At 42.4% G+C, this 19,559-nt stretch overlaps 3 protein-coding genes across 5 annotated transcripts in view; 1 reads left to right on the forward strand and 2 right to left on the reverse strand.

Moving 5' to 3' along the window:
• Positions 1–5,529, reverse strand: part of abcc5 (ATP-binding cassette, sub-family C (CFTR/MRP), member 5) — a 50,546-nt gene extending 45,017 nt beyond the window's left edge. For all 3 annotated transcript variants that reach the window (XM_063205537.1, XM_063205536.1, XM_063205535.1), the window contains exons 1-2: positions 4,232–5,529; positions 2,535–2,720 (exon numbers count right to left, since the gene is read on the reverse strand). In XM_063205537.1, coding sequence (XP_063061607.1) covers positions 2,535–2,654 — 120 coding nt within the window. In that variant the 5' untranslated portion in view covers positions 2,655–2,720; positions 4,232–5,529. The remainder of the gene's footprint in view (positions 1–2,534; positions 2,721–4,231) is intronic.
• Positions 5,530–5,639: 110 nt separating this feature from the next.
• rpl35a (ribosomal protein L35a) lies at positions 5,640–9,968 on the reverse strand. Its single transcript, XM_063205582.1, has 5 exons — positions 9,900–9,968; positions 9,294–9,336; positions 8,927–9,079; positions 8,144–8,288; positions 5,640–5,711 (listed from the first exon to the last, which is right to left on the reverse strand). Exons 2-5 carry the CDS (start codon positions 9,305–9,307, stop codon positions 5,688–5,690), a joined length of 336 nt encoding a protein of 111 aa, XP_063061652.1. The 5' UTR covers positions 9,308–9,336; positions 9,900–9,968; the 3' UTR covers positions 5,640–5,687.
• iqcg (IQ motif containing G) lies at positions 9,967–19,509 on the forward strand. Its single transcript, XM_063205564.1, has 10 exons — positions 9,967–10,189; positions 10,617–10,757; positions 10,908–11,110; positions 11,605–11,733; positions 12,035–12,116; positions 12,903–13,064; positions 13,573–13,647; positions 15,189–15,320; positions 16,684–16,785; positions 19,298–19,509. Exons 2-10 carry the CDS (start codon positions 10,629–10,631, stop codon positions 19,418–19,420), a joined length of 1,137 nt encoding a protein of 378 aa, XP_063061634.1. The 5' UTR covers positions 9,967–10,189; positions 10,617–10,628; the 3' UTR covers positions 19,421–19,509.
• Positions 19,510–19,559: the final 50 nt, after the last annotated feature.

Here is a 19,559-nt window from a genome sequence, read left to right on the forward strand (position 1 = left end):
CCCCGTCTCTCTACATCTCTCTGCATCTCTGCAGTGCTCCTTGGCACGTGCCATCCAGGCAGCCCCCTCCTCATCCTCCACTCCCCTCCTCCTCTCTCCCCCTCCCCTCTCCACACGGCGTGTTCCAAGCTTCACGTTCCTCTGGTGCGCTCACGTTGCACAAACACTGAGCTCGCACAGCCATTCAAGCCCGGCCAACCACTAACAGGCTCTGAATGTTTAGCGCATCACCGGAAGCCGAGCCGCCCCATTGGCTCTGACTGATGGTGGGGCTGGGGAAGGGGGAGGGGCTTAAGCTTACATAAGCAATTCGAGCCTGGCCACGGCCGCATGCAGGGGGGGTCTGTGGGTGAGCAGCCAATCCGATGACGGGAGGTTGCAGGAGGGATCTCTAAATGAATTGTGAGGAGGAAGAGGCAAGAGTAAAGGAAGCAGAGGAAAATGCAATGGGATGGAGGACAGAACAAATAGGACAACAGCCCAGCAGAGGGAACAATGGAGAGGAGAGTGGGATAGATAGGTGTTGGCCTTCCTGCACTGACAAAATACTATGAGATAGACAGACAGACAGACAGACAGACAGACAGATAGGTGTGGGCCTTCTGGCATTTACAAAATACTATGACATAGACAGACAGACAGACATTTTTGCACTGTTAAAATACTATTAGATAGATACATAGATAGATATGTAGATAGATACGTAGATAGATAGATAGATGGATAGATAGATAGATAGATAGATAGATAGATAGATAGATAGATAGATAGATAGATAGATAGATAGATAGATAGATAGATAGATAGATAGATAGATAGATAGATAGATAGATAGATAAGCATGTAAGAGAGTGTGATAGAGGGAAAGACAGAGAGAGAGACAGAGAGAGAGAGAGAGAGAGAGACAGAAAGAGAGGGAGCTACAGGAGTGACAGAACAGGAATAACAAAAAGGAATACCAAACAGAGCAGGCCACTCTGTGTGTAAACACAAAACAACACCTGCTGCCCCATTGTGTTTCATTTTGGAGAGCCGTGTCCAATAGGCTAGCTGTCACCCGCATGTGTGGCCGCCAGCCTGCAGCGCTTGGGACAAGCGTATGGTCCCATACTAACGCACAATACACCGAGAGAGAGAGAGGGGTCTTTGGGTCTAACTGCCACACGCACGTGGATCCAAATGTTGCAAACAATCCACTTCTCTTCACCCTCGCGTTGTCCCCAATGCATTTGTCTTGTAGCCCTTTCATGCAGATGGGCTCACAAGCGATCCCATAGAAAAAAAGTGAGAAAAGCTACACTACATCCTACATGATAGTTCCGCAAGCACATTCACTTCTTACATGCACGCACACACATACTCACGTACTGACGCGTGCACACACACACAAGTCACGCACACATTCCTGCACGACCTTGGGTGTTTTGAAAGGCGCTATATAAACCGAAATATTACCATTACTATTATCATAACAAAGTTGCTATGGCATTGGCTGAGATTCTTAAGAAACAGATTAAGACATTGTCATTACAGTTTGGGCACTAAGGTTATAACATACACATAACTCACAGACTTAACTTACAGACTATAACAATAGACTCTGATCTCAGCAACTCTGCCATGAAAAAAAATACAGCTGTTCCCTCTATATGTCACATGGCAGATGAGAGTGAAAGCAGGCAGTTTTTACATGAGTCATTCACATCTGGCCGCCTGGAGCGAGAGGAATTAAGTACAGCGTGAGAGGGGCGCAGTGAAGGACGGCCCTCTGACTCAGCGAAAAGCCCAAACTTCATTATCCCCGTTGCCCTACAAGCAACCCCCTACTCCACCCCTACACACACACACACACACACACACACACACACACACACACACACACACACACACACACACACACACACACACACACACACACACACACACACAGAGAGAGACACACGCACACACACACACCATCAAATACTCTCAGAGCCTAAATAAGCCAGCCCATGGTGGTGGTAGGCACAACTCATTGGGCCAAACGAGATCTCAGCTGCATTAAGTCTGTAACCCATTAAGCCAGGCACGTGAGGAGGGTGGTAGGCCCAGTAGTGTGTGTGGCCCGCACCCAAAGCATTGGGGTGCTACTGTTGCTGAGCCTGTGCTTAAAGTAGGCCTACTGCACACACACGCTACTACACAAGAATGGACACACACACATCGTTATGACAAAAGCAATGCCCGCCACGCACTATAAGTTATAGACATTATGGATGGATTGCATGATGCCACAAGATATGTGTGTGGCCTACAGCTGAGTTTTTAGCAATTTGACAAGATGACTAAATAAGGACGGAGTAATAACTCAAGCAACAGCAACATTGATAAAACAGCAAAAGCAATAACCCTAATCATACTCAAATAATTATTATGGGATAGAAATGTAAATGGAACTGTGTGGAGTACGAATCACATGGTTTTTGTCACAGTATGAATATGGTTATGAGTATGACTATGATTGCTGAATATATAGGCTGTGAACATAGACTCACCTGGACCTTGGAGAGTTGATATGGGTCTATTTCTGAGCCAGGTAAGGTCTCTCTGGACGGTACAGCCCGGTATGCAGGGCCGGCTGCCAGGTAGTCCTTTCCCAAATCATGTTCTTTCATCTTTTTTCACCAACATGGGAGCACTGACTGGCGTCGTTGCGATCAGAATTGTTGTTTTTTTTCTCACTGTCAGCGTCAAACAGAAAAGCCAGTAGGCGTTTTTACAAACTGAGCAGCATCGTGGGACAACACTGGCTGGGTTGTTTTCAGGGGACAATACGTCAACTAGAACAGTTGTCATCAAATCAGACAAGCCGCCAAAAACCCCAAGCCGGCCCACTAACATTTTGCTTGATGTGTCCCCCCCAGACAAGGTTCTGATAGGACCGCATTTAATTAAGCCTGACAAAAGTTAACAAGGGTCACCTCTTGCATACAGTTACAGCAGTATAAAATGTTTCTGTGAGGTAAAAGTACCTTTTACCCAAAACCAGAGTAAAAGGTTTGGGAGGCCCAAAACCAGAATACAATGTTTGGGTCAGCCCTGAATCAAATTTGAATACTGTATTTTTTTTTTTTTTGAAGAATGATCTACAAGTAAAACATGTCAGGCACGCTTATGGTTTTTCTTTTCTTTTTTTGAGGAGGGGGAGGGGTTCATAGGGGCCCAAATCTCACTTCATCTATCACAGACAGGAAAGACAAGAAAACCCCATAAACCTCACCAATATTTTGCAATAGGAAGCAGCCTAAGAGGAACTCCAGACCAGCGTATTTATTGTTCAGCAAGGAAGAGCAAGTCGCTTCTTCTGAACAATAAAATGCATTTTGAACTAACTGGAGTCATGGAGTATAAGAAAGGCGCTAACCATCCACAACAATGTGACAAGGACCAATCAAAATAGCACTATTGTTTAGGACGGTGTTGTGTTCTCCATCCTTTCGCAGCTGGTGGTGAATGTGAGTACAGCAACAACAATCCCTTCGGCTACTCTACATGGGTAAAAAGAAAACCCATCACAGTATGCTATAGGTTTACAGTTAACTTCGACAATTGCACATGGGGTGTTCACGTGCATAACGTTTAAAAATCGTGTCTATAATAGGCTATCACCCGTCGATCGTCTACGCTAGGCAATTTCAAAATCAGCCTCGGATTACGAGGGACAGCAAGTCCGTCAATAATCATTCTATAACAATACGAAAAAGCGATATGAAGAAGACAACCAGCTCATATGACAAATGGGCTACACCACGAGGGGCACATGAAGCAGTAGGACAGTAAGCACTTTATCAGAAACCTCGCATTGGAGGAAAACATCAGCTTGTACATTGTAAGGTTGTTCCCAAACGATGAACCCCAAAGCAGCATTAAACACTGATTACAGTAGACCACCCAAGCCTGTCTGTTATGCAAAATAACATTTTATCACAGTTAGAGATATGAAGATTACAGTTGGTTCTGCGCCATGCAAATTACTATAACCAAGTGAACAATGTGATTTTGATGTCTGACACAGGAGGCACTCAGCAATGGTTCATGACTAGGATTTCTAGCATAAAATAGGCCTACAAAATGACATTCCCCCATTCTTACCTGACAGCTGACGATTTGCGTTAAGACGTGCCTAACTAAAACGCAAGTTTACATTCATTTCTAAAGGTTAACTAAAACCATTTTCCGTAGCAACAGTTACCTGTGTCTTTGACTGTTCATCCAACAGATCCAGAACGAGCACTGAGGAAAAACAACTTCTTTATAAAGCAGTCCTTTGAGGGACTCAAAGCCCAAGTGAACAGGGAAATGTAGTTCTCGTTCTCGACTACCCACTGCTTATGCCCCTAAATCCCCAGCATACGAACTACAATACCCAATGGCGTTCCAAAACATACGCAACACCGCAGCAAACATAGGACCGTCTCATACGCGTTCAGCACCAATCTACATGCGCTCCTTTTTTGAACTGCGTTGAATTAGTTAAATGTGAAAGCCTCTTCTTTATGGACTTCAATAAATACGCCAAAAAATATAACAGATTTCTAAACGCCATCAGGGTTTCTACATTTCCCACCTTGACATGGTTTCAGATACATGTCCCGTTGGTTTTTTTTTAAATTGCTTTCAAGTTCAATGTCCCAGCTGTTCCCTTTGTTAAGTGAACTGGCACATTGCTTACTGAGGATACTGTTACAAGGAGGGCAGTAGTTGTGGGAATATGATGTGACGTTCCCGTAGCGCGGAGGCGACTGACGAAGGCAGACTGCAGCCTCTCATCCGACCACGGGTGCAGTATTTTTCCACTAGCTTTGGTTCATCATTCTTCGCCGCAAAGGTGCAAGTCGCGTCTAGCTTTTTTTCCTCCAAACTAAAGGATGTGCGGAGGTATCCATTCTGCGTCATGATGACTGCAGAGTGCTCAGGGGTTATTTTGGGTTATTGTGCCCCACGTCCTAATACAGCTCAAGTCAAGAACACCCCACACACAACTCTTCCTGCACACACCCTTTGGTTAACTTTTACATGTGGAAGAAAACGTTTTTGAATGGCCAAATCACCCTTCGTTCAAGTTGAATCAACAATTAGTGGCCTGTGCCCTGCTTGACAGAGTTGAGGTAGACCCTTGAAAGATCCCACCACTCAAGACCAAATGGATCTCACATAGTATTTAATTCTTCCCATCAAGGGCAACCAAGTATTTCATGTAACACTGGTACCAATCTACGTGTAGATCGGATGCCTTCAGTATTAACATGTTTTACATGGTTTGGTAAAAACATCTTAGAAGCTTAGACGTGCAAGCTGGTAACCTTGGCATTGAGTAGTATATGAAGTGAATGTCAAACTCAAGTTTTAAAAAATTTCATCTTTATCCATCTGCATTTTTAGTGGGAAAAACCTTTGCTACTATGGTTCCAACATTAATAATAATAAAAAAAAGTCACAACATCACAAAGATTCACAATATCTTTGTTTTGATCTACACCAGAATCCTCTGTGGCCATCAGATTATGTTCATATTTCTTGTGACCACACTGTGCCGAAGTCCTTGAGGCTCCCCACTCTCAGCAGCAGCACCACAGGAAGAAAATGAAGAGGCAGTAGAGAACATTTCAACCAGACTTTGTTTATTGTATGTACACAACAACAGCACATTAGACGCGGGATGGGTAGAGCATCTGAAAGACAAAAGCAGAGAGAAAAGACTGCAAGTTAGTGAGTGCACAGGCCATTTTCAGTGACCCAGTTATGGGACTACAGGCAGGGAGGGATGCACGGCAGATGCCCCACTGCCCTCACTGGAGATGTCAATAAGACTTAAGTAATGGTGGCAAAACTACAATCGAGGATTGACTCAAGTTGCATTGATCTGACTGCAGCGTTTGTATTTTAAGTGTCAATCTGGTGGCAAGGCAATTCTTGTGAGGTGTGGATCAAAATGAGCATAGCTGGACTCCAGACAATGAGTTCCAGATAATAGATTATTATCGGCAATTAAAAACCACCTGTAGCATTTACACACAAAGAGTGTTCTGGCTAAAAGACAACGCACACACAAAAAAAATTCCGATAGATGCAAATGTACAAAAATGCACCATGTCTGTATCCAGTCTACATGATAACTGGAGAAATGGAACCCTTTCTGCAGGAAGCTTTAGCACTGCTACTTAAAGTGCTACAAAAATGATGACACTACTACAAAAAGAAGCCTGGTGTCAAACTAACCCTTTCTCATCAATTCTTGTATACCGTTACATCTTGAGTGGGCATTTTGGTCTAAACCACAGGCCACCAACCTTCCTACTCCAAAGGCAGCACGCTTGAGTCAGTAATGTTCAGAGAGCATGTCTGAAATACTCAACAAAAAGTATTCAGCAAAATTCAGACCCAGAATCTACAGCACAGCAGAGGGTACCAAACAACTGTCACATCCACATGTTCATGTTCACATTCAAATATTAGTACGCAGTGGGGGTAAAACTTTCAAGCATTTGGGAAAGACTAGAACACGTGTTTGAGTGAGCCGTGTGCGCGAATTAATGTTCTGATGTGACACCATCCCTCTTCACAGTGAACATCTGACACAACAAGTGTTTACACTTGTTGCATCATCACGAAACACTTGACCATAGCACAGACAAGCAATCTCAGAACACACGAACACTAGTGTCATTACAAATTGGATAATTTCAGACATCATTCCAGCAATTGGGTGCAACCATGACAGCATCCCAATGGAGTCTAGGGATAAGATGTCCTGACTCAGTGTTCAAGATCAGCCGTGTGACGTACATCACTAGCATTCATCTTCCACAGGAGGCCTGGCTCATAATAACCGTACTGAACAAGTCTCAATACCACCATCCATCTTGTTCACTGCAACAGCTTGCATCATTGTGTTGTGCTAGACCAAGCGCACAACACCCACTCAGTGCTACTAAAAGCAATGAAGAGAAGACCAGCACACAATGTTCAAACGTCTACCTCCGCCGACATGCCATTCAAGTAATGTTCTTTCCCAGTCCACTTAAGACTTAACTTTGTGCAGAGGTCCAGCTGAGTTTCTTTGTAACCTACCATTCAAAGCTGCTATGAGGACTACATATTTGATTGCCGAGAAACAAACTAGGCTCCAATGTAGTTGGACTCCCTGCATTATAAAATCTACCCATGAATCCATCTTTTTAAAGGCCAAAGCAAACACAATGAAATTCTAACCAGCCTTCAGGCCTACTTGGTCTTTTCAGGACTCATTGATGCGAGACATTATTCAGTTAAGGCCTTTAAATCAATTAAAGGAAGGGCATTAAGGTCCATGCAAACCCATCTCATACCAACCCCAGCCAGGTCTGTTTGGCTAATGGCTTTCCTGAAAATTGCACGAAGTGCTTATATTCTACAGATGCTGTGCTTGAAACTGAAGCAGGGATGCACAAACAACTAGATGTACAACATGTCAACCCAAAACCCAACTCATTGCCACAGGACACTACCAAGATATTTGACTGGTTTTCAAGATATTGAAAACAATGTCAAACCACAACGACTAAGTTCACAAGCAACATCTATATCTAAACCACCAGACGGAAACGTTGATCTGCTTTTAATGCATTGAAATGTTGAGCGTTCAAAGGGGTCTAACATAATCACATGAAAAAGGCCATTCAACACCTTCAGTGGTTGGTTTAATTTAAGTATTTGTCAAATCCCCATTTGAAGGCCCTTCAGGGTTTCTTAGTCTAGCCTCTTGTTCATCGATCAACTTTCAAGGTGTCCGAGTCCTACTCAAACCTCCTGCCCTTTACTTTTGCTTGAGGCCTCTTGCCTCAGTAACGTCACTGTGGAGAAACAGGAAAGTTTACCCGCTATCAGTATAGACAAAAAACACCCAGGGGGGGGCTTTGTCCCATTCAACATCCAGATGTTAGTGAAAATTACCTTTGAAATTGTGCTTTAGCGAGATGCCAAATAAAACATTGATCATTAATGACGTCTTGCCTTGCATGATGAAGCCACAGGTAATAGGACAGGATGGTAAGTACTAATTTGACACGAATCCTCTACCTCAGTGGAATGGGGAAATGGGAGCAGCTGGTCCCTCGGTACTCACCACGCGAATTCTGTGTCCGATTGCCTTTGCGGGCAGGTTGCTCCTGAACTTGGCACGCACCATGCCGCTGTTGCCGTGTGCGCGGGTGACCTTGCCCCAGATGACCCTCGTCTTGTTGGGCTTGCCACCGGGCGTCTTTGTGGTGCTGAAACAGACAGTTGGAACGCAGTCACAAACGGGTTCCATCACTCCATGCCAAGACTGTAGGGACACATTCACCCACAGGCAAACAACAATGCTCTGATACACTACACTTTCTGATTATGCCCAGATGTTAGCACAATTCCAATTTTGGACAGATCCAAAGATCACATTACCAGTGATGCAAGTCTGATCTTCTTGCCCATGCAGTGTAGTAATCAGAGCACATACTCGCAGCTTAAGTACAATATCATGCAGTCATGGACAACGGACAGCTGGCATTTCAAACATACCCATAGCTAAAGTGAAAATATTATACCCCTCTAACATATCGCCAGACAATGGGGTGGAAGCTGTAGGCATCAGCCTGACTAAGTTTCAGACCAGCAAGTCAACTAGGCATGCACCAAACAAAAAACAAAACATATCCCCACAGGGCAGATGTAAACAACTACGGCCTGAGGTGGTTACATTGTGCTTGGGATGCACTGAATTTAAGGTGGCATGAAAAAGCAAAGCAGATAAAAACTAGATGGTATACACAATACATTTACAACACGGCCAACAAATATGCACTAATTCATACAAAAAACATAGTTCATGACCACAACAAACGGACCACTGTGAAGAGGGAAGACTCACTTCTTGGCCTTGTAGACGTAAGCGCAACGCTTGCCCAGGTAGAAGTCAACCTCATCCCTGGTGTAGACTCCCTCTACCTTCAGAAGGGCTGTGTGTTCGCGCTGGTTCCTCAGGCCACGCTTGTAGCCAGTGAAGATGGCCTTGCTCCAGAGTCTAGATTCAAGAGGACACAAGCATACACATTCAACAACTTCATATGTACATAAATGACTTGTCTGGCGACCATCAGAGTCGCATAACCATGCCCACACACCCCACGTGTTATGTGAGACTTAACAACGGCATGCTCAAAGCACTTACAAACACAACATGTGGGGTGCTTCCCTCTCACCGTACGAGTTTAACTTAAAGAATGGCCTCTACTTACCTTCCAGCCGGCATTGTGAGACTTTAGTCCAGGCTACCTATACCTACAAAACACAAACAAGACACTTATGAATGACACGAACACATGAAAGATGCAGAAACAAAACCGCAAATAACACGTCACGAGGAATGTCCAGATCTGTGAGACAAACAACTTGTTTATATAAATAAGACTCTACACCCAAAAGCATCATATGCAAACCTCGCCAATGCTTTGGGTTAGCTAGCTGTATAGCAGCGGCTATCACAACATGTTTAGCGATGAACTATTAGCATTCTATCCATTTTCCGAGCGGCTGGGAATAAGTAGAAGATGAGGAAACAAACGAGGCAGTGATTCGTGGTTTACAATGTTTCTATCCTGTCAAATTGTCCACATTTTTGGTTCATTCTTTATTTCGTCAGCGCCAAGCAAGGGAACTCTGGTTCCTACTAGCCACAACAGCATCCACATTAAATCTTTGGCATCCATTGCACACCTGGATACCAAAGAATATATCGAGAAACCGCGAGGAGTTCTGCACAAGATTATATAATTATTGTGCACAACAACTGTAAATAAGGCTAAAAAAACGAACTTTAGTTTATCCATATCTTTCGAACGTACCTGCACTGTACGAAAAAATGGAGGAAAAGGAAGTTCGAACGGAATGCTGGGAAATTATCTAGATGGTGGCCAAAGTGGCGCCTGACTGAAATTGCATTTCGGTAAACTAATTTTGGTGATTTTTCTTCGATAAAAACACACAACAGATTTGACCTGATGTAAAACAACACATATTAATTAATTTTAGTCCTCGGATGGTTTTAATTTGATCAATTTCATTTATTTTTATTCTCGATTGAAATGTGCTGCCATAGTAACCGCTGACAACTTTGGTCCTCTTCAGCTGACAGGTGAGGCTTGAGATTCTGTTTACAGCAAACAACTTCAAAAACATTGTTATGTGATATATGCATGCAGCTATCCTTTGTGTTCATTTAATACTCACATTTCATTCTTAAACTCTGAGCAAGCTATGAGAACTACATCGAGAAATAAACCAGCAAGATTCTGAACTCACATGCCATGCACTGACAATGTGCAACTAAACAACAGCTGCATTGTAGGCTTAGTCTTTAATGAAACTGGGATGAAAATTAATTAATTAATGGATATTGATGAATCTGGATCAGCATAAAATAATGAAAGATTAGCAACAAAATTCCGTGTATATAAGCTTAGGCCTAGAGATGATGATGATGATGATGATGATGATGAAGGTTACTGGTAGCCTATGTTGAATTACTAACCATGGTTTTGCATGACATCCATTGTATGCAGCTAAACAGAAGGATGCCGGTGCAGATTTCAGGGGCACAACTGATCAGAGTGTGCACAGTGCTCCAAGACTGTGCAGACCAGCTTGCCGTTCTGGGAAACATCATGCCCGACTCTTACAAGGGCCGCCCAGAGGCTGACATGGTATATCAGTACACAAACTGTTCTGAAAGTATTTTCAAACCTGATATAGGCCCCCACTGTATTCTGCACTCATGTTAGTGGGTTGCAATTGTTTGTGTGGCTTGTTCATGCATTTTCCCTTTGCTTTTCTTGTGCTTTTGTGTCAATTAGGTAGTGGGAACAGACATTAGTGAGGTCATTTCACAGAACAAAGAGGCGGAACAAAGTTTGAGGACACTTCGTCACAACCAGGGTGAGAGTGGTTGTGTGATTGACGCCGTGCAGGAGTTGCACAAATCACACAAAGAGCTAAACCGCACATTAGAAACCAACCCACTTTCACCCGACAACCTCACAAAAGTGCAGAGGGACAGGTAGGCCATGGCATAATTAAGACCACAGTCCTACTCATTTCCTGTACATTGCCAATAATGATCACCTGTATGAGCTTGATTTAAATGTAATTTAAAGGAGCACTGTGTAGGATGGTGGCCAGAGTAAGAATTGCAACTATGCAGCTCATTGAAACCGCACTGCCCACAGCCAAATTCAATCTTTTCATGAGGTTTATGAAATATTATTAAACCAGTAAGACCAAAGTACAGTGAGTTTTGCAGTTAAACATGTCTATTTCTGGAAATTCAAAATGGTGGACAATGGAGAAGATCCCCTTTTCATGAAATACATTTTTTCCCAGTCATAATGAATACTTAGAATTTGATGGTGGTGCTTAAGTATTCATGAAAAAGGTAACATTTGTGAATGGGCAGCATGAATTCCGGTAATAAACCGCTACGAACATTACACAGTGCACCTTTACATTTGTAAATATCCTTTTTTTCTCATCCATATCATTTGTTTATTATAGGCAGTTTCTGGTTCAGGTCATCACAGATGTGTTGGCAGAACTGAAAGAGAAACGCACATTTGAAACCTTACTGTTTGCTGTGGATGAGGAGAAGAAGAAAAAGGCCCATCTATTGGATATCATCATAAGGTTACACAATACAGCACTATCAATACCAGAATATTGTTTGGCTGACATAGGCATTAACTGATAAATCAGAATTGGTGAAAATTTAAGAATTGGCAATGGCATGTTTATAACTTTCTTCAGATAATATGCTGTAAAATTCACCAATCTTGAGTTCAAGCTTTTTCACTTTTCATGAAGAACATAAAAGGAAATGCTACATGTAGAAGCTAATTGAGGACTATTGAGATGTCATGTCAGCTTGTTATATGAATGTGCCATAAGGTCTCTACAGATGGCGGTGACTAGTGTCTGTGTGTTGCAGGGAGGAGGAAGGCCGCAGACGTACCAAGGCATTGCAGAGGCAACTCCTGGACATCCGCAAAGAAAAGACCCTAGAGTTGCAGGTATGGTACAGGCAGTAACCAACTTTTTAAAAATATGAATATATTAGGAGGAAGGATCAGGGAAATTCCTTGGGATCGAACCCGGGTCCCTGATGTTAAGTTATGGTGTGTTAGCCCATTGACTTCATTGAGCCACCACGCTCCCAGTAATCCATCTTTTACTGTCACATAGACTTTTCCCCTTTTCTAAACATTCCCATAACAGTTACATCAGAACGTTGAACATGTAACTCACAGAAGGTCACGACACAGGGGTTGGCGCCACTTGCGGCACTAACACAATTCCCCTTTTTTGGGGACCTATGTGCCTTTTTTAAATAGGACCCGGTTATCTGTAACATTACGGTGCCTTAGCCATTTCCTGAGGTCCTTCCCCGTCTCTCTCTCCCCTCTCGTTTCCTGCCTCTCTCAATTGACCTATCTCAAATCATTTATTTATTATAAAGGTACAAAAAGCCTAGCCTGATTATCATTGACTTTCAAATCTCTTAACGAGATTCTGGTCTGACCAAGGGCCGTTGGAGCTGCTCAACGTTGATTGGTTCCCGAGAAAGTGGGCGGAGTTCCCCAGCCCTCCGGAGCTCAGAACGTACTTGGATTGCTCTTGGCTTGACTAATTTAGCAACACCGAAGTTGTTGCGTCATTAGGCGGGCATAGCCTGGCTACAAAAAGCCCATAAAACATCTTTAAAGAAAAATTTTAAAAGAAAAAAAACAAACTTAAAGTTTTCTAAAATTCCTATGTCATATATGTGATGGTGACGGTACCCCTCATAATGAGTGTAGAGGCTGGATGAGATGACGGCCCATCTGAAGGACCAGCTGCAGGAGATGAAGGTCAAGACCAGTCTGGAGAGGAAGTACGTGAAGAGCAGCGCTGAGCTGCTGGTCTTCCAGGGGCAGAAGCTCGTCACACACAAGGAGAAGGAGGTGACGGATGAGATAAAGGTCAGTTCTGACTCAGTTGGAGAGTGAGTGTGTGATTCAAGATTCAAAAGCTTGATTGTTTATCACAACAAGTTACCATGATAAGAAAATTATCTTTGAAAGTGTGTGCGTATATGTGTGTGTGTGTGTGTGTGTGTGTGTGTGTGTGTGTGTGTGTGTGTGTGTGTGTGTGTGTGTGTGTGTGTGTGTGTGTGTGTGTGTGTTGATCGTGTCGTCAAAGCAATCACTCCAAACTCTTATTTTCAAAGAGGATTCTCTGTGCTTTTTCATAACTTTTTCACTTACTTTTTGAGTGCTGTATTTTTTGTAGCCTCAGTATTTACATGGCAAAGCGTTCAAGGTGCAGAGGTGATGGGATGTCCATTAAGTGGGGCAATCCTGAATTTTCTTTAATGCAAAGTTCATCAGTATACTGTACAGGTTATACATAATATACATGTATAAATATACATACATGAACACTGGACACTGAACAATGGACGTTGACCCTCCATTCTTATCTTCACAGCTGCTTAATGACAAAATGGAGGTGGAGAGGCGCGTTCACATGGAGATGGAGATCTTCCTGAAGGACAACCAGTTGGTGAGTGGATACTCTCCTCTTTCGTGACTAACTGCTACAGCTACAGATGCTTGAGCTACCCTAGTCCCAGGCCAGACTCTTGACATGATGTGTGTGAGAGTGTGTGTGTTTAGTCTACTTAACTCTTCTAAAAAAAAATAAAAAACCCTAACCCTTCTTTGCATCTGCACTTGTTGCTCTGTATATTTCCTGTGCACTTGTATCTGCTAGTGATGTTGGCTATGATCATGTTCTCGTTTGTAAGTCGCTTTGGTTATAAAGCGTCTGCCAAATGCAATGTATAATGTAATGGTGAGTGGAAGGGGCTGGTGGCTACACTATAAGCTAGAACCTTTAGGCCTTTTTGGAGTGAATGTATTGGGTATGAGGTCCTCTGTTTCATTAAAGGTGCACTGTAATGTTTTTTTTTTAGCATTTTCTTTCCAGAATGCATGCTGCTCATTCACAAATGTGATTTTTCTTATGAATACCACCACCACTAAGTATTGTGTGAAAGTCAAGTGAAGTGAAAGCGAAGTGAAAAGAAAGTATTCTTTATGACTTGTAAAATTGTACTTCTTATATATGAAAAGGGGGATCTTCTCCTTGTCCGCCATTTTGAATTTCCAGAAATAGATATTTTAGCTGCAAAACGTACAGTACTTTAGTCATACCTGTAAATATTAGTTTATTATTTAGTAAATATTCATGAAAAGATAAAATCGGCAATAAGCAGCACAGTTTCAATGAGCAGCATAGTTGCAATACCTACTATGGCCACCATCCTTAGGATTCCTACACAATACATTATGACATTTATTATGGGATACATGGAACACTGTGCTAATATATGTGGGCACATCACCCAGTGTTTCCCGCTAAACATTTGTTAGTCAAGGTGGTGAGGTTTAAGCCAGGTCAGGGAGCATGAGAAAGGCCATGTTTAACAGTTTCACGTGAAGTCTGATCTCTGAAAATGAATTGCAATACAATTACTTTGAATAGGAACTTCAGAAATGCGAACCACTTACATTCACAATACAAAGTATTGATCTTTGCTGGAGATATAGTCAAGGTGGTAGATGTTTCTCGTCAAGGTGGCCGCCTTAACTGTAAAGTGCTGGGGGAAACCCCGCATCACCCATGGGGACCCAGGTTTGAATCCAACAGCAGAGAGAAGACAGGAAATGTTTGAGAGCAAGAGATGGGGTGAGGTTGGGAAATGACCCAGACTGGACTCGAACCTGGGTCTCCGTGGAGATGTGGCACGCAGGGATGGGTGAAGAAGCTGAGGTTCCCTTCTCACCCACGTGCATTCTCTCATCCCATGAAGTTAGTCAGTGCTGATGATGTGCTGTGTGTGTGTACTCTTCTTTACTTAAAAAAAAAGCCAAACCCTTCTTTGCATCTGCACTTGTTATTCTGTATATTTCCTGCGCACTATGTATCTTCTAGTGATGTTGGCTATGATTATGTCTTCGTTTGTAAGTAGCTTTAGTTATACAGCGTCTGCCAAATGCAATGTAATGTAATGCAGTAATGTAATATGTGCTGCTGTGCAGAGGCTGGGGGAGAAGCTGGAGTACTGGATGGAGCGCTATGAGAAGGACATGGAGGACAAGCAGCAGGAGGTCAACCTCCTCAAGCACTCCAAGGCCACCAACCTCTCCCAGCTTCAGGACCTGGCCAGGAAGGTGAGCAGTGCAGTGCAGTGTAGTGCAGGTGTGCGTTTCTCGAAAGCGTAGTTCTTAGCCAGTTAGCAACTTGGGTAGCTACAGTACCAATGGAAAATTGCATTGAAAATAACAAAGTAGCTCAGGAAGTAAGCAACTATGGTTTTGAGAAATGCACCCCTGGGCCCTTAGGAGCTGGTCACGCGCATGCAGATGTTTTTAAATGTGGATATTTTAAACGTATAAACACGACAATTGGATAAAAATAAAACCTCCATGGTGACAGGTGCATTTTCGCACACTAAACAAGATATTTTTTGGGGGGACATGCACATTCTAAAACTGTAAACCAGAGGTAAAAAACAATGTGTTTTCAAAAATATCCATAGCTTATACAGTATATGTAAACATCTTATTATTAGCGAATTACAGATCATCTACTTGGGTTGATGCCGTGACGGAGTCCAAAAACCCAAATTGGACACTGGTGAAATCAGGTCATTTGGAATACTGTATGTAGCTCTGGATTGTAGCTTCTGAATCAAGGTTGCCAATCACCGTTAACCAAAGCCAGAGATTCTTTAAGTATATAGAGATATGCCAACATAATAGGTTTCTATGGGCACCTAATGTCACCAGGTTCCGGTCTGCCTAAAAGGGCGTGTCATAATGCTCCTGGCATTGAATAGAACAGTCCTTAGGTCTGCCTAGGTCTGCCTAAAGGGGGATTTCCGCCCCCTCCCCCTTGCAATAATAGAACCCGGAAACAATGGGCCAATGGAACCTCTCTCTCTCTACTCTCTCTGCCAAAGCCACCGCATATTGCCATCATTTCAAAGTCAAATGAAAATCGTATTTGACTGGACAAACTGATGGTTGTTGACACTGGCTGTTTCTCTGCATCTGAAAAAATAGTTATCATGTCTGGTAAATAGTGTCCTGGACCCTGAGCATCAGGAAAGTAAAGCGATGTTCGTCAGTAATGGTGGTGGTGTTCCTCAGACTGAGAAAAGCAAACAGATCTTTGTCAATAATGTTTCCGGTCTTCCATCTCAAAAAAACAAGCAGGTGTTTGTCAATAGTGTGTAACCTCAGTATCAGAAAAGTAAAGATGTGTTTGTCAATAATGTTGCCGTTCTTCCATCTCAAAAAAGTAAGCAGGTGTTTGTTAATAGTGTGGAACCTCAGTATCAGAAAAGTAAGCATATATTACTTCGTCAATAATGTTTGTCCTCCGTTAGTGAACAGGTGTTAATCAATAATGTTTTTGTGCATCCTCAGTATCAGAAAGGTAAACAGCTGCTTGTCAATAATGTTTGTCTATCCTCCGTTCCACAGAAGGCAGCTGTTTGTTTGTCAATAATGCTTCTGTGTCTTTTCTCAGTACCGTGAGAGCGAGCAGGTGGTGATGGACAACCGTCTGGAGAAGGAGAACATCCGCAAGCTGCAGGAGAGAGAACAGATGGAGAGGGGTGCCGCCACCAAGGTAAAAACCCAACAAACGAGCGACCTCCTCCTCCTCCTCCACACAACAGCAGCTGTGCTCTCCTCAGGGAGTCGGCTATGCCATGCCATGCCAGACACATGGCTGCTACATGATTACTTCCTCTGGCTCATGTCCACTTGTCCAGACAGGCACCTTTCTGTGCAGTGAACTTGTCCTGACTTTGCTCAGGTGCTGCCGAGTGACAGCACTCCCTGCGGTTTTCATTATTTTTTCAGACATTTAACAGTGAAGAGGAGTGTTTTTTTATTTAAGAAATACTTATTTCCCTCTTTGGTGTATGTATCAAACATTCAAAATGTATTTGTATAACCAATACCAGTTAAACCAGTAAACCTTTGCTTAGGATGATGATTTTGGGATTAATACTTGTTTGTTTTTATGCGCCTTTTGTATGACTTACATAAATTACACAAGTTACAATTACAAGAGTTACCATATCAATTGGATATGTCCTGGGGTCTCGTGTACAAAACTCACTTGCTTATATTCGACAAAGCTACGTATCCAACTTCTCACGCAAATGTTTGGATGTACTAAGATTGACCTAATGTGAGGGAGTGCATTTGTACTGGCGTTCAAATCAAATGGAGTTTGCCACAAGAATGTGAGAAATCCTGTTTATGCCTGGATCGATACATCTGATTTTTTGGGAGGTATACTGTATGTATGTATGTTACGCAAATCTTATTGCACGAGGCCACTGATTATAAACCTTCATTCACCTCAGCCCAACACACAATGTGGTATGAGGCTAATTTATGGCATTGGCCACACAACCAACATTCCCGCATGTAAAGTGCTTTCAAAATAAGCATACACATTTGAGTCAGCTTCATAGTTGAGATACTGCACTATACAAATACAGTGAGTCCAATATGTATTTGATCCCTTGCTGATTTTGTTGGTTTGCCTACTAACAAAGACATGATCAGTCAATAAATGTTATGATAATATGTATTCTAATATAGAGAGACAGAATATCAAAAAGAAAATCCAGAAATTAACTGAAGAGAATATATATTAATTTATTTCCATTTCATCGAGCAAAATAAGTATTTGATCCCCTGCCAACTGATTACAGTTCCGGGCCCACAGACCAGATGGGCACTTCCGATCAACTTGTCATCTGAATTAAAGACACCTGTACATACTAACATGCATAAAAGACACATTGAATCAGCAGAATCAGCCCATAGTATGAGTGAATCAGTCACACTCCAACCTCACCAGCATGGGAAAGACCAAATAGTGGTCAAATGATATCAGGGACACGATTTTAGACCTGAACAAAGATTAAATGGGCTGCAAAGCCACAAGAAAGAGACTAGGTATTAATGACCCAGCTGTTGATGCATTTCTTCCAAAATGTGAGGAATACAAAATGACTATCCATCAGGCTGTCTGGGGTTCTATACAAGATTTGACCTTTTGTAGGGATTTGATAATCATGAGAACAGAAAGAAATCACCCTAGAGCTGTACGGGATGAACTAGGCAATGATATCAAAGCTACTGGGACCAAAATCACTGAGAAAACTACTGGTAGCATTTAATGCCACAGAGCTTTAAAATCCTGTAGTGCACACATGGTACCTCTACTTCAGAAGGAACCTGTGCAGTCCCACCTGAGGTTTGCCAACGGACATCAGACTGGTTTAGGATATGATAAGGAGGTGCTGTAGTCAGATGAAACCAAAATCAAGCTGTTTGGCATTATCACAATTCAATGTGTTTTGAGAAAGAGTACTGCTGTCTATGATCCCAAGAACAACCTCCTCACCATCATGCATGAAAGTGGTATCATTATGGTTTGAGGTTGTTTGTCTGGCCAAGGCACAGGACAACTTCACACCAATGAATGGATGGAGGGAGACATGTAATGTGCAATCCTGAGTGCAAACGTCCTTCCCTCCACCACTACACTGATGGGTGGGCCATTGTTGGATCTCCCAACATGACAATAATACACAACATACAGTCAAAGCAACGAAGGAGTGGCTCAATAAGAAGCATATTAAAGTCGTGAAGTGGCCTAGACAGTCTCCAAATATTAACCCTATAGTAATTCTATGGAGAGAACTGAACCTCCCATTTGCCAAGCTACAGCCACAAACTATTAATGTTTTAGAGATAATGTGCAAAGAGAAATGGGCAAAAATTGTTTCTACTATATGCACAAACATTGTCATTAACTAAAAGAAGCATCTAACCTCAGTGCTAGAAAACTAGGGCTTTGCCACAAAGCACTTTATCTTCTTTAGCTAGAGGGGTCAAATACTTATTACCCTAAATTAAATACAAATAAATTAAAATATATTATTTTAAGTTATTTTCTGGAATTTCTTTTTGATATTCTGTCTCTCCATATTTGAATACATATTATCAGAAATTTATAGACTGCTCATGTCTTTATTAGTGGGCAAACGGGCAAAATCAGCAAGGGATCAAATACATATTGGACTCACTGTACATATTGTATTGTTCTGTTGCAGATCCAGTCTTGGTGGAGAGGTGTGATGGTGCGGAGAGGGCTGGGCCAGTTCAAGAAAGGCAAGAAGGGAAAAGAAGGCAAGAAGGGTAAAGAAGGCAAGGGCAAAACGGGCAAGAAGAAATAAGAGTATTTTGGGAAATTAAATCAGGCCAATCTATGAACAGACATCTCAATTGACAATACCGGTAATCAAAATATATTCTTTGGATATCAGGACCGTTTGTAAGTCTGTTACTTCTATAATACTATTATAAACCGATATC

This window comes from Engraulis encrasicolus, chromosome 8, assembly GCF_034702125.1.
Source record: "Engraulis encrasicolus isolate BLACKSEA-1 chromosome 8, IST_EnEncr_1.0, whole genome shotgun sequence".
NCBI lineage: Eukaryota > Metazoa > Chordata > Actinopteri > Clupeiformes > Engraulidae > Engraulis > Engraulis encrasicolus.

Bases quoted from the DNA above. Each gene is read 5' to 3' on its own strand.
- rpl35a (XM_063205582.1), bottom strand. The intron at 8,289-8,926 runs GTGAGTCTTCCC...TGTCTGTTTCAG, and splicing joins TACGTCTACAAGGCCAAGAA to CACCACAAAGACGCCCGGTG. The intron at 5,712-8,143 runs GTGAGTACCGAG...TTTGTCTTTCAG, and splicing joins TCGGACACAGAATTCGCGTG to ATGCTCTACCCATCCCGCGT.
- iqcg (XM_063205564.1), top strand. From the start codon at position 10,629: ATGCCGGTGCAGATTTCAGGGGCACAACTGATCAGAGTGTGCACAGTG. The intron at 10,758-10,907 runs GTATATCAGTAC...TGTGTCAATTAG, and splicing joins GCCGCCCAGAGGCTGACATG to GTAGTGGGAACAGACATTAG. The intron at 16,786-19,297 runs GTAAAAACCCAA...GTTCTGTTGCAG, and splicing joins AGAGGGGTGCCGCCACCAAG to ATCCAGTCTTGGTGGAGAGG.